Source organism: Hemicordylus capensis, chromosome 4 (genome assembly GCF_027244095.1).
Source record: "Hemicordylus capensis ecotype Gifberg chromosome 4, rHemCap1.1.pri, whole genome shotgun sequence".
In the NCBI taxonomy this organism is placed as follows: domain Eukaryota; kingdom Metazoa; phylum Chordata; class Lepidosauria; order Squamata; family Cordylidae; genus Hemicordylus; species Hemicordylus capensis.
The window spans coordinates 274,822,551-274,837,187 of NC_069660.1; the positions used below are offsets into that span (position 1 = coordinate 274,822,551).

The 14,637-nt window shown below is 42.9% G+C and overlaps 1 protein-coding gene across 5 annotated transcripts in view; it reads right to left on the bottom strand.

The window, feature by feature from the left end:
• The window catches only part of TPD52 (tumor protein D52), a 148,359-nt gene that overhangs the window by 86,340 nt on the left and 47,382 nt on the right, over positions 1 to 14,637 (bottom strand). For 2 of the 5 annotated variants that reach the window (XM_053246575.1, XM_053246573.1), the window contains exons 5-7: positions 8,863 to 8,904; positions 8,328 to 8,376; positions 3,880 to 5,479 (exon numbers count right to left, since the gene is read on the bottom strand). In XM_053246575.1, coding sequence (XP_053102550.1) covers positions 5,366 to 5,479; positions 8,328 to 8,376; positions 8,863 to 8,904 — 205 coding nt within the window. In that variant the 3' untranslated portion in view covers positions 3,880 to 5,365. Of the gene's footprint in view, positions 1 to 110; positions 482 to 3,879; positions 5,480 to 8,327; positions 8,377 to 8,862; positions 8,905 to 14,637 lie in introns of those variants that run through there. The other 3 variants (XM_053246574.1, XM_053246577.1, XM_053246576.1) reach the window with 3 other exon arrangements.

The window sequence follows — 14,637 nt, forward strand, 5'->3', positions numbered from 1 at the left end:
CGACAGCTCCAGGTCTATCACCCTCCACCCCGGAACCCTCCCGAATCACACTAAAAGGAAGCAGGGGGAAGGTAAGAAGGGTGCACGTCCAAGCGTGAGCGCAACCGCACCTCGGTTCCGTCGTCGCCGCCCCCTCCTCCTTGTCCAGAAAGAGCTCGACACAACCAGCCGACCCTCGCTCTTCTAGACTTATAGAGGAGTCGCGTCTCCGCCCAAGCAGCATCCCGCTGTAAATGCCGCACTACTGCAAGTAGACTAGCGGCGGCAGCCATGACAGGAACTCTTCCTCCTTCTCTTTCCCAGCCGACCAGGGCCCACCCACGCCGGAAGGAGGTGCCGCTCAAGCCCACCAGAACGCTAGAAGTTTTTGCCTTTCTCTATGGTGTAGACAGGAAGTCTTTGGGGCCACATCGTAAAGGAGCCGGGCTGTGTAAAACTTGCTCTTTCTGGTTCCGCCCCAAAGCAGCACCCCCATAACCAGCTCGCTTGGATTTTCTGCCCTCGCTCTTTCCCGTTGACGTCACGGCTTAGCAGTGTCATTCTCTTGCGGTGATGTTCTCCCATCACGTGACCCTCACTACACTCATGGCGAAACTCTGTCCCGTCCCCCTCCCCGTTGATAAATAGCAATGCATACACTTGACCCATACTGCTGCCGTTACGTCATCACCTGCCAGGGAGGAGAAACACTTTTCAGTGCTCCAAAAATTAGGACTTTTCCCCTCACCCTTTATGTGCATCTGTATTAGAGGGATTTTTTTTTAAAGTTTGCTTTCTACATTTATGCAACAAATAGTAGCTACCATTTTCTAGTCCACGTAGAAAAGAAAAAAGCCTGTTCCTTTCAGCTCTTTCCGTTTTAAAAAGAAAGCCTGAACAAATAGTATAGTGATAACAATTGTGCTTCTAAGTAACTGAAGACTGGTGGTCAACAAAAGCCAAAATAGGGCTTTTATTGAACTTTATTAGTACAGTGCAAAACTGATTGAACTTTACGGGCTACTGAGATAAGCAAAGAAACTTCTTCCCACCCCACCCTTCGTTTTGAAGAGGTAAAATTAGCAGCTACTCAGATCCGTATTCAGCACTTACTCGAACACAGATCCTTCATTTCTGCTAAATAAGAGAAATTGAACAGTCTTTAACGAAGCTGGCGATTAAGTTTTGGGAGAGTGCAAGATTTCAGAACAGAGTAGGAAAGGGGACATGCAGTGCAAACCTCTTTTGTTCAAAGACTCACCCTACCCACACCCACATAATTCCATTACCTCCATGTGCCTACATGTCTGTTAACTGAGCTCAAACACTCCATCCCCATTTACTAAAATGCTGGCTGTGCAGGGGATTTTTGGCCCCCCTTTGTTTTTTCCTTCAGATTTTTTTTTTTTTTGAAGACCAACATATCTGCAGAACACTCTGAATATGCTGTTACCTCCTGCTTACCTAAAGGTGCTTATTATCCATCCCAACGGAAGACCCCAAATTTCAACATTTAGTAATTGTATATAGATACGAAAATAAGGCAGGTGAATGAGCTATACTATGGCACTGTGTGTTATACCATTGGACTCAAGTATTCTTACCATCCTACATTTTATCACTGCTATTTACTACCAACGTGCTACTAAATAATATTGTACTGAGCTAATTTCGGCAGCTTTCAAAATTATCAACCATAGTATCCTTCTGGAACATCAGAGTGATGGGGTGGGAAGCATTGTTTTATGGTGCTTCCATTCCTATATCTCAGACAAATTCCAGATGATGTCACTTGGAGACTTCAAAAAGTGAGCTTATGTATGGCATCCCCCAGGGATCCATACTGTCTCTGAAGTTTTTTAACATCTACATGAAACCGCTGGGAGAGATCATCAGATTTGGCGCGGGTGTTATCAGTATGCTGATGACACCCAGACCTATTTCTCCATGTCAGTATCGGGAAATGGCATAATCTCCCTAAATGCCTGCCTGAAGGTGGTAATGGGCTGAATGAGGGATAGAAAACAGACTGAAACCAGATAAGATGGAGGTACTTATTGTGTGGTGTCACAACTTGAGAAGATTTTGATCTACCTGTTCTAGACCAGGTACACAGTCTGGGAGTGCTTCTAGGCCTACCCCTCTCCCAGGTATCTCAAGCTGGAGCAGTGGCCAGAGGTTCGTTCTAGAAATGTGCATGGAACTGGGTGGGGCAGGTTTGAAGGCAGGGGGGTTGATTTTAAGGGCAAGAGAGGGTACACTTATCCCTCCCTCTGCTTTCCCCCCCACTAGCACTCCATTGCAAACTGGTCCAGCAGGTCAGCAACGTACCTCCCTGCTGCCCCGTCCACTCCTTGGACTGGAAGTACCCATCGGGCACGTGCATGTGCACACATCACACACACACACCTGACGTGCACTGGGTAGTTCTGCTGCTTACTTCCAGTCCGAGGAGTGGACAGGTGAGCAGGGAGGTACAGTACCACCCCGCCAGACTGGTTTGCAATGGGAAAAGCAGAGGAAAGACGAAGTGCACCCTCCCCTGCCCTTGAAGTCACACTCACTCACACACACACCCCCAGCGCCTTTGAACTGGCGGGTCATTTGAACCGGTTCCATGCACATCTCTAGTGCTATCAGCTTCAGCTGATATGCCAGCTGTGTCTAGTTCTTGAGATGAACGACCTCAGAATGGTGGTACATATGCTGGTAACCTCTAGACTGCACTTCTGCAATGCACTCTATGTGGGGCTGCCTTTGTATGTAGTCCGGAAACTGCATTTGGTACAGAATGTGGCAGCCAGGTTGGTCTCTGGGGCATCTCAGAGAGACCACATTACTCCTATACTAAAGGAGCTACACTGGCTGCTGATAAGTTTCTGGGGAAAATACAAAGTGCTAGTTATAACCTATAAAGCCCTAAACGGCTTAGGCCCTGGGTATTTAAGAGAACGTCTTCTTCACCATGAGCCCCGTCCACCCACTGAGATCATCCAGAGAGGTTTGTCTCTGGCTCATCTGGTGGCCACATGGAGACAGGCCTTCTCTGTTGCTGCCCTGAGACTATGCAACGTGCTCCCTACTGAAATAGGAGCCTCCCCATCTCTAAAAACTTTTAAAAAGCAATTGAAGACTTAACTCTTCACCCAAGCTTTTTAATCTGACTCGGGTTTTAAATTGTTTTAACATTTTTATTTTCTGTGTTTTAACCCATTTCATGTCACTGTAAACCACCCAAAAATGCAAGTTTGGGGGGAGGTGTACACATTTGATAAATAAAAATAAAATTCAGAGAAAACAATAAAGTACTGAATTCCAAAAAAAAGGAGGGGAAAGCCTGTTGCAAAGGGTTCCAAGGGAGCCAAATGGATCCAGAAGCCTATGGTATACATAGTGTTACTGCATATCTACTGGATGCTGGACAAATTCAACTCACAGTTTCTCTGCTCAGGCAAGCTGAGCACATCATTATTAGGAGACACTTCTTTTCAGAGTGACCCATTGGTCGGTCTGGCTTCTCAGAAGCTTCTTTGGAAACAAAACGCCCTCTTGTGTTAGCAAACTAGCAGAGAGCCCAATAGCCTCATTTAAAATATTTTGTTCAACTGCTGCCACCTTGTGGTTATTGGAAGGCTAACCTATCAAGCCACGAGGGTAAACTCCTGGTAGTCAGTGTGTAGAAAAACCTGCTCAGTAGTGCAAAATGGCCTGTATGGGCTTGAGACAGAAGCAAGGCTAGACACTGGATCTGGTGCCACCAGTACGACACCCAATACTCCATCCTTTATATCTAATCAGGTCTTGGAATCTCAGTGCTGTGGCGGCATGAAACATAGGTGCCTTTGTTAGAACAAAAGTTACCTGTTCAAACACAAGTACAGAACCAATTAGTCTCACACATTTGAGAATACATTGCTTTTATTTTTACATGAAATCAAGTACTTGGACTAGAATTGAAATGCTACAAGAAGCCATCAAATGCAGCAGAACTGCTGTACAGACTAATGTGTGGCATTTTTGGTGCCGGTACAAAATATATAGGTTTGCATTAATTACAACACACCTTTTAATATGAGGTTTCGTCCATTCCAAGTTTAGTGCTTAAGGGTGGCAAAATAAAGCTTATTCTGGTAATACCCTATAATGTGCCCAAAGGTTCGTACAGGCATATAGTACATGAGGTGTAATGTATTCAGCTTCTAGAAAGTTTATTTACAGTATCAGCAGTTGATCTGGAGAGTTTGTTTTTAAAACTATGGCCACACTTTTCAACACTGAAGTGCAACCTTCTCCGGGCTTCAATATGGGTTGCCAGCTTAGAGGGTTCTCCTGCAAGGCACTCTTGCAGTCATGCAGATTCAAAGGTGGAATCTAGAGCAACTACATTCCAGTGTGCATTTATTTGCCCAGTCACTATGAGCTCTGCTCACCTGGACACTCAACAAGACATACTGCTCAGACCATGCATTGCCAACCACATGCATCTAGAGAGGAAATGGTGTAAGTGCTAGGGAGGGTGTGGCCCAGATTTGCTGCTTTTAAAAGTCAAGGAGGGGATTTTATCCTTTTATTTTAACATTTACATAATTTTATTTTGTTAGCATAATATTTCGATCACTCAATTTGCTGCGTTCATGTAAAAACATGTAGGCCAAAACAACTAGGCTTCATAGCTTATGAGCCAGTTTTACTCCTCTAACATTTAATAGGCAACTGACAAAACTGATTTAAGTGACACTTGTAATATGCAAGAACAAACTGCATCTGCTTACTTGGGAACAGTTAAGAGCAGCTACTGTTAGTACAGATCTGTTTACAGGAACCTCAATAAAGCATCGGCAAGTACTAGTTGGAAGATCTTACAGTGTCACCAAGTTCACAACCACAACATACATGTGAGCCAAGTTTACACTGCAAAACTGAAACCAACTTATTCGTACAATAAGAGTTCTTGCAATAAGACCAGTTACAAGGTGTTCACCAGACGACTGATGAAGCCTTTTTACTTTAGGCTTTATGTGGAAACAGGCATTTACCATGGCATGAAATAATTGCTATGCAGCACAGCATCTGCATTAAATATGTATATAATGTTGAAATTCTTAATGCTTAAACTTTTCTAATCCAGTGTCTTAAACATTATTTTCTGGTCTAAAATAATTGCTAAACATTCCAAATGCATAGAATTCCCTTCTCACATATAACACAGGCATACAGTGTCTTTTTACAGTTTCAAAAAAATACTCTGAACCTAAAGAAACAAATTTCTATTACACAGCTAAGTGCTAAATAGAAGGACATCTTGGAAGAGCTGGCAGCAGAGGTGTTGTGCTTCAGTATTTGCTTGCAGCATCTGGCAGTGGGTAGCACAAGGGAAACAAGATGATCACTGAGTCTCCTCTTCTATCTTTGTAGTAACTTCTGTGGCACTGGCATTGGCAGCAGAGTTCAAGACCTCTCCAAAGTCACCCCCAGCAGGCTTGTTTCCCCCAACCTTATACTGTAGAGAGATTTAGAAGATTCAGGTTAGCCTCTTAAGAAGTTCAGCTGTATATATGGCTAACAGTCTATGAGCTGGTTCACACAAGCACCAGCTATACACATGAGCAGAATGGGATTGTGCCAAAAGCACAGCCAGCCTGATGTCACTGCAGGACATCCCAATGTGCTGTTGGGGTGTCCTTTAACTGTGTGATCGGGGCATTCATCACTGGGACATACATTGCTTTTGGAGCACATGTAGAGGGGCAATTCAGATGGGCTCCCCAATAGCACATCCTGTAGTGATGTTAGGCCAGGCATGCTCTCAGCAGAACCCTGTCCTGCTCACATGTGCTGCAAGGCATTCATCTGAACTGGCTGATTTATTAAAAACTAGGTTATATCACAGTACCATCCAAGTGCTAAGTCCTAAAAGGAGAGGTGATTCCTGTTGCTGCCTTCCAGTTATGGAACTTCCTTGCCCCAACGTCAGGAGTCTGAATGCTTTTTGAAAGCTGCAAGTTTCTCTTTAAGCCGTCAGTCACTTTGGGTGACTGAATTCAACTTAATATTTTTACTGAATATATTATATTCCACTTTTACCTACTGCAAGCCCTTGGGAAGCAATCCAGTACATTTCATTCTATTCAGATCATGCCTGAAAATCTTGATGAAGTTTATCAGCTTCTCCCTGTATCACCTCCGAGCTATGGGCTGTAACAAGGCGACCGTTTGGTCAACAAACAGAGGATCCTGGATATGGAATGCCAGGTGGATCTAAGTTGGGTAACTGGCTACCTGGCCTCAGACAGGTTCACGGTCTCCCCCACCCACTACATATTTGACTCAGCTGGAAATACCAAACTACAGAAGGGCATTCACCCTTGTCCGCTGCCATGCCTTTCCATCTGCCTTTTTGGAAGGCAAATACAGGAAGATCCCATTTACAGAAAGGCTTTGTTCCTCTGCCTCTGGTGAAGTGGAAACCACTGAACACATTCTTTTTTTGTCCGTTTTATAAGGATAGCCAGGACAAACTCATACTTCCTCTACTTCTCACCTACCCTGGTCAAGTAGTCAAGTCTACATTAAGATGGTACTCTCCGACAAAAAGCGGACCTTCACATACAATGTTGCTAGGTTCTGCACAGCAGTGTGCAAAATCCGTTGGACCCTGACTGCCAGCCCATAACCCATGTAGTTGATTTTAATTACTGACTATTTTGCCTTATAGTACATCCTATTGCATCCTTTTAAATACTTTTGCTTTCTTAGATGCTTTTAACTCATAGATAACTGTATGTACCTATATATTTAATCATGTTTTACCTCCACTTTACTAGTCATTCCATTAGAGTTGCATTTTCTTATAGGCCAATTTTGTGCTGACTATACTATATTGCTTATATTGTTAGTTGTTTTTTAGAAGTTTTCTTTTATATTTTAGCTACCCTGCTTTTACCCTCTAGTATATTTTATAGCATTTAAAATATTTTATACTTTTTAGACATTTTATATTCACTGATAGCTGTATGTATTTATGAATTTATGTTTTATCTTTATCTCATTAGTCCTCCTACTAGAGCTGCATAGCATAAATCATAATTTTATAGATAATCTGTGCTGTAGTAATTTCCAATATGGGTTTATTGCTTCATGACTATCTAGTTTACTGTATCATAAGCTATGCTGTGACCGTAATAAAGTTGATTGATTGATGGATGAAGTTTATCCCAGGTCATAGCAGATACCCCTTGTATCTTACCCAACTAAGAAGGGAAGAAGCCAAGGACCAACATTTAAGGCAATAACTAGTGTATTGAGCTTTGAGATGATTTTGTCCTTTTTGCTTACCTGGAAGACTAGTCTCATTTGCAGGATTCCAATTATGAAGTTTCCCCTACCCAAGAATTTCTAGGAGGATTTACCCAAGTATGACCATCTGTCTGACGTGTTACTCAGAAAGACTAGCCAACAAGCTTCTGCTAACTGGACAAAAAGGTACCTTTCCAAATGGCAATTCTTTTCTATTTAGCAGGAGGAGAGCTACTGGCCCTATTCAAGACCAGCACTGTGTTCTTCCAGTGGCTGCTGGCAGTGTATTTTAGACAGAGCTCTTTCTGGACAGGGAAGCATTTTAAAGCTTGTGTTTCTTTTATGTAAACCCATTTGAGAACTTTGTTGGAAAGTGGTATATAAATAATAAATTGTTACTTATGTGGTCATGAATACTGAGAAGACAATCCAAGAGGTTACACAAAACGCATCTGGGTCAGATTAGTGGGATGCTGTGCAAGATGCATATTTGGGGCACTGAGAGATGTGTACACAAAGGTAGCACTCTAACTTCACATCTGAATCCAGCACAACTGTAGGTTCCCAAGAATCTCAGCTTTGTTTAAATTGGTCCATGCAGACTTAAAGAGTTTTGAAAGTACAAGAAAACCTCTAAGGACATTGCAGACGTCTCAAAGCTCTTGAGCAAATCCGTGTACCCTGTATAATAACTTCTTTTCCCAAAAGGTCTCTTCTCTCCCCAAAGTTTGCATCCAAAACACAAGTCTTCAGTACATATCTTCAGAAGCAGAATTGAATTTATACTTTTATTGAACCCACTCTACTCTCTTTACACATAAGAATCTAGTTCTGTTTCTTCTCACAACTGCAACACCACTTATAATTTAAGCACCATTGTGTTTCCCAACTGTGCAGTATTCCCATACATACAAGAGTGAAAGGTTTTCCACAGTTACATCAAAGCTGGACACCTAGTCTCTGAACCATTAAAAAAAAACCACACACACACACACACACACACATCTAATTTCCTTGTGTTTTGGAGCAGAAATCTGTAGTTTGGGACTTACCTTTAGGTTTTCCACCCTTTCTTCAAATGACTTGAAAGTTGGAGAATTTCTAGGGCAGAAGGCAAGAGATTATATGCAGTGGCAGAACAGTTAAATAAAACCCATATACAGAGAACAAGACAGTATTTAAGATGCAACTAGAGATGCCAATGCTGTAGTAAATGTTTTAGTAAAACAGTATGAAATGCATGTTAAAAAGAGCCATGCTTAGGTGGTCACTCATCCATTTTTCGACCTGATCTTTTGCATAACTTACTCAAAAGCCCCACTGAGTCAACCAAACTTACTTCCTGGTATACACAAGGTTGTACCCACCCTTAAAAAAGCACACACCCCTCACCATTCTTTAAGGGAACACTGTTCTCTTAAATGATATGTCATTTAAGAGAAATTGCTACACACATTTTTCAGTGTAGCAAATTACAGTCTATCTTGCTAGAATTGCCCTATTCAAGAATAACTATTCCAGCTCACATTAGAATTCAGAAAATTGTCCTTAACATTAATGCAGCTAGTAGAACTATACATACATTACCTCATAGCAGGCATGCTAATTGAATGCTGTAGACAACGTATACTAATGGCAGCATTAAGAGAAAGGAAGATCAATTAAGATCATGAAGAAGTACCCCTGTCAATTCCATGCAACAACACGAAACTATTAGAATGTTTACAATATTCTCAAAGTTAGCATGCATATCACCATACACAGAAAAGAGGAGAGCAATAGCAACATTTAACACATGTGAAATGTTTACGAAGCAAATTGAAGGAACTGACTCAGTTTAGTTAAGAATGTCACAAGGAACCACTATGTATATTAGAATTGGCTTGAACTTCAAAATTAGGAATTCACTAGTATTTTAAGAGCTTCACCTACAAGTATGTATGGACCAATGTTATCTCAATATGCTTTCAGAATGGCCCCGATTAGCTTCTCCCACACTAGACAGGAATGCAGTTCTTCCTTTATTACCTTGTAGCAATACACCACATTTCTTATTGGGGGGAGGGAGGTGCACAAGGAATCAAGTTCAAAATGAGTCATTGGCAGAACTGAATCTAAAGTGTCAAACTGAACCACACCTTGGAGAAGCCACTGCCTGTCAGTGCAGACAATACTGAGTTAGATGGACCAATGGTCTGACTCAGCAATAAGCAGCTTCCCGTGTTCCACACCTCTTTCAAGACATCAGAGCTTGTCCCTTCATAATACAGAGCAGCTAATGCAATATTCTTAGACAGTCACAAGTCTCAGCGAGCTGCAAATTTTATGTGCCTTTTATTTTAAAATTCTTTGATTGTAGAAAGCAGTGCACATAGAAACACAGAATGAGGATTCTTTGACCAGATGCTGCCAAGAACCCATTCATTCACTCACATTTAGCAAGGTAATTAACCTAGCCAATATTATGCCACACTCACGACAGGCAAACTTCAGAAGCTTCAGTTTAAGCTATGCATTAGAAGTAACAGAGTGTTCCATAAATGTTCTACTCATGAACAAGCAAAATGGCTCTCAATCCTCCAAGCACTTCCCCCCCTTGATTAACCACTCCTAGAGCAGATCAGGATTTCCATGTTCACTTTACCTTCCAAAAGGCATTCTAGTACTAGATAAAAGTAGTCAGCGAATTGTAGGTTCCATCTTATGTCAGTTTTCATCTAGCCTGAAAAGCCCATTACTGGATCAGATTTTACCTACTTAGCACAATATTTCTGTTATCAATCCATCTACATGGACAAAGCAGCATCAAGGCAGGCAATTGGCAACTTTAGTCCTGCTATCTGTGCCTAAACTTTATTGGCATAGATCCGATAAGCAGGGTTTGCCCTGGCTGCATATGAATGGGAGACTTGATGTGTGAGCACTATAAGATATTCCCCTTAGGGGATGGAGCCGCTCTGGGAAGAGCAGAAGGTTCCAAGTTTCCTCCCTGGCAACTCCAAGATAGGGCTGAGAGAGATTCCTTCCTGCCTTGGAGAAGCCACTGCCAGTCTATACTGAGCTAGATGGACCTATGGTTTGACTCAGTATATGGCAGTTTCCTATGTTCTTGAAACTTATGGTGCTTCCAAGACACTCCAATTACAGTCTGCTAACATGGAAGATACTCATTTTGAACAGAAAGACTGTCCGGTGTCAAAGCAGAGCCATGAATACAGTTACTCAAGAGATAACAGAAGTATGGTCTGGGCCACTGTGATCCTGCAAGAGAAAGACAAGCAGACACATATACAGGGTGGTTCACACTTAAATGCAGAACCGGGAGGTTCATACATCCTTGCTCAGCCTGGGAGGACAGGCTCCCCGCTTGCATTCCCATGCACATGCCTACTTCCTTCCTAGGTTAGGATATATCAAGATTGGTGGACACAGATGTCGTGACCAAAGGAAGCAGGCATGTGCATGGGGATGGAAGGAGCGACCACATGCTCTGGGACTGAGTGAAGCTGCATGTGGACATGCATCTGCTCATATTGATCAGCTTTTTATATTTGACTATTGCAATGCGCTCTACGTGGGGCTGCCTTTGTACGCAGTCCGGAAACTTCACTTAGTTCAGAATGCGGCAGCCAGATTGGTCTCTGGGGCAACCCAGAGAGACCATATGATGCCTGTTTTAAAACAGTTACACTGGCTGCCAATATGTTTCCGGGCAAAATACAAAGTGCTGGTTATTACCTTTAAAGCCCTGGACGGCTTGGGTCTGAGATATCTTAGAGAGCGCCTTCTTTTACATGATCCCCACCACACGTTAAGGTTCTCTGGGGAGGTCCGTCTCCAGTTGTCACCGGTTTGTTTGGTGACGACTCAGAGGCGGGCCTTCTCTGTAGCTGCTCCTGGACTGTGGAATGCACTCCCAGCGGAAATTCGTAATCTTGATTCTTTACTGTCCTTCAAGACAGCCCTTAAAACCTATCTGTTTGGCCTGGCCTTTCAGGGTTTTTAATCAGTTTTAATTGTTTTAATACCTGGTTTTCAGGGTTTTAATTGTTTTGATAGTTTAATTGTTTTTTAAGTTGTTTTAAATTGGTATTTATATTTGTATCTCTGTTTTAATTGTTTTTAATGTTTTCTGTTTTAATTGTAAACCGCCCTGAGCCATTTCGGAAGGGTGGTATATAAATCAAATAAATAAATAAAATAAATAAATAAAAATAAAAATAAAATAAATATATTTCTAATACAGTGTCCAGAGAGGGGCGTCTTGCCTCTCCTCCCTCAGTATGTGTGTAATCTGTTTCCTTATTTCATGCCCCCACATCTCACTGAAGAAAAAAAGACTAGGCATTTTCCTCTGTGGCTTTAAGAGCAACTTAGCACATCACTATGCCTTAGTTTTGACTTTCCCCTGCAGGACTGAAACATTCCAGCATGTTTTAGATCAATAAAGGAGGGTTACTGTGAGATGATGAATTGTATTGAAATTCTGTACACAAATCCAGCTGCATGTTGAATTCTAGTGTAGCCCTTTACCCCCAAGAACTCTCTTTTCCAATAAAATTAGAAGAAGAGAACACCTGGCTGCTGTCATGTATTTGATATTTATTTTATTTATTATATTTGTACTCTGCCCCAAACGTCTGTCTGACCGGTTTACAGCAAAACAAACAGTTAAAACCTTAACACAACTTAAAGCCACAAGTCTAGTTAAAAAGTGTTGGTGAGTACATGCGTCTTTAGAGACTTTTTAAAAGTTGGAATGGGGAGGCTCTCATTTCAGCAGGGAGTGCATTCCAGAGTCTTGGGGCAGCAACAGAGAAGGCTTGTCCCTGTGTAGCCACCAGACAAGCTGGTGGCAACTGCAGATGAAAGTCTCCAGATTATCTCAATAGGGCTCACAATGCGGAAGGAGTTCTCTTAAATACCGTAAGAGATTGTATTTAATGTATTAAATAATATTTGTTTATCTTAAATATTAGCTTATTTCCAGGGAATTCTGCCTTTAAATTGACTTAATCCAGAAGGAGCCCTGTTAAAGGTTTGGTCAGTTAATGTGGTGGACTGCAGTATTTCAAGATATTTAGTCATACATATATTTTATTTCTATTTATATATATGAATGAGAAGGAGGGAGGGAGAGGACAGGGGGAGAGACTCAGCCTAGATATACAGACAATTGAACCTAACATCAATCAAAGTTATTACACCACCAGCATATCACTGCAGCGTCACTAGAAGCTGCTATTCTTGACAGAACACCAGTAAATGTACTACTTTATTGTAAGCAGGAGTTGTTTTAGGAGACGCATTTGCAAGGAAAATTCTGCAAGTCATTCCCTTCCTGCAGCACATTGATTTGATGCAATACTCCTAGTACCCATTTTCCTTCCCTTTTCTAAAACGATTACTGGCACTTAACTGAACTATTTAAACTGTCAGAAGCATGAACCCTAGAGATGAATTAGCCTAATCTGTATATCAGTGAATTACCATGTTAGGATCCACCAGCTATGGGAGTGTCTACTTGCATGCTCTATAGCAGCTTTTCACCATCCTAAACGCATGAGGAAATGCTTGCACTCTTTAAAATGTTCACTTAGCACTGTGCAGACTTAAGTTCAATTTTTCTTACTATATAAAAATTACACACATCCAACCAACAAATGTTCTAAGCAAGGAAGGTGTTATCTGTGCTACACTTAAAAATTGAGAGATGGGTTGATTTTGCTACCTTGTTCAAAAAGAAAATCTAATTCTAGCGTTCAGTGGTTTGTGCATTTAAAGTAGTAATTTTACTTTATATTAAAACAGGGCATCGCTTGGAATTCTTACAGGAAATGGGAGCCAACTGCAATAAAGTGTTTTAATTCCTCCAGTGCACTCAACAGCTTTCCATTAAGGTGGCAGAATGCTATAAAAGTACACGGAGTATGTGTACTGTTATTATACAACAAGTGAATTTTAGCCCGTTGAAAAACGGGCGCTAGTAATGCTTTCGGCCCCGCCGCCGAACCGCCCTCCCAGCTGCCCGATCCCACCATTTGTACAGGAAAGAGGAGCTCGCCAGCAGAGCTCCTCTTTCTGCAAAGGCTCTTCTCAAACTGGCGCTTTGAGCGGAAAGGACGCCCTTTCCGCTCAAAGCGCCAGTTTGAGAAGAGCCTTTGCAGAAAGAGGAGCTCTGCTGGCGAGCTCCTCTTTCCTGTACAAATGGTGGGATCGGGCAGCTGGGAGGGCGGTTTGGCGGCGGCATTTTTCAGGGCCAATTTGGCCCTTAGTAATTTGGCGGGGGGACGGGAATGGTGGGATCGGGCCCCAAGGTTTCCCCCCCGCCCGGCTTTACTGGCGGCGCCAGGCCTCGGCGGCGGCTCCGCCGCCACCTCGGCCAGCTTCCCCGCCGCCTCTTCCCCCGGCGCCTCTCTCCTTTATTTGCGGCGGCCACTTCTGGCCCCGCTGCCGCCTCACCCGCACTCCCGCCGCCAGTTGCCCCGTCGCAGCCACCGCCACCTCTGGCCGTGGCCATGGCTGCGCCGCCGCCTCTCCCGCACTCTCCTCCTGGCGTAGGCGGCGGCCACTTCTCCTTCTCCCGGCCCCAACATGGCCGCCGGGTCCTGCCGTTTGTGCCTCCCTTGCCCTGTTCTGGGCATGCCCAGAACAGGCCAGGCACGAACGCACGCTTGGTGTCCGTCCACGGACGGACACCAAGCGTTTTATTAGAGAGGATCCCACTAAAGCTTTCCCACCAGAAATTAAGAAAAACAGCCAGGCTCTAACATCAGAAACAAAAGTTTAAGTGCACAGCAAAGGCTTTTAATATAAAAATTAGCACATTTCCAGGGTAAAAAATCCAGGGTCCTCGTTTGTAAAATTTTCTGGGCCAGTTTACATGAACAGTGCCCCCAACATGCAATGATATCAGTGCTGCACTAGGAACATGCCTATCCCATCAAATGACATGACATGCATTCTCAGTACACCTTTTAATCATGTGTGAAGGGTGAGCATCTGAATCGCCATTCTGCGCACGCTGCAAAACCCCCGATTAAAGATTTTCGTGTTCACAAGTCTAACCAGGGTTTTGCAGCCTGGGTAGAAGGGCAATTCCTATTATCATCCCTAGCGTGCAATTAAAGGATATGCTGAGAATGAGGCGGCACATCCTCTAACGTCGGGGAGGGCTAGTTCTTGGCACTGTCCTAAGGAGATCATGTGCAGGGGTTGCACTCATGTGAACCAGCCCTCTGTTAACAAAACTGTTCAAGAAAACATGTTTGTTTCATGATGCAGTATATGCATTCAACACAGTAACAAGAGCTTTATTCCAAATAATGCAGATCAGAAGCTTTACAAGCCATAGGAACAATC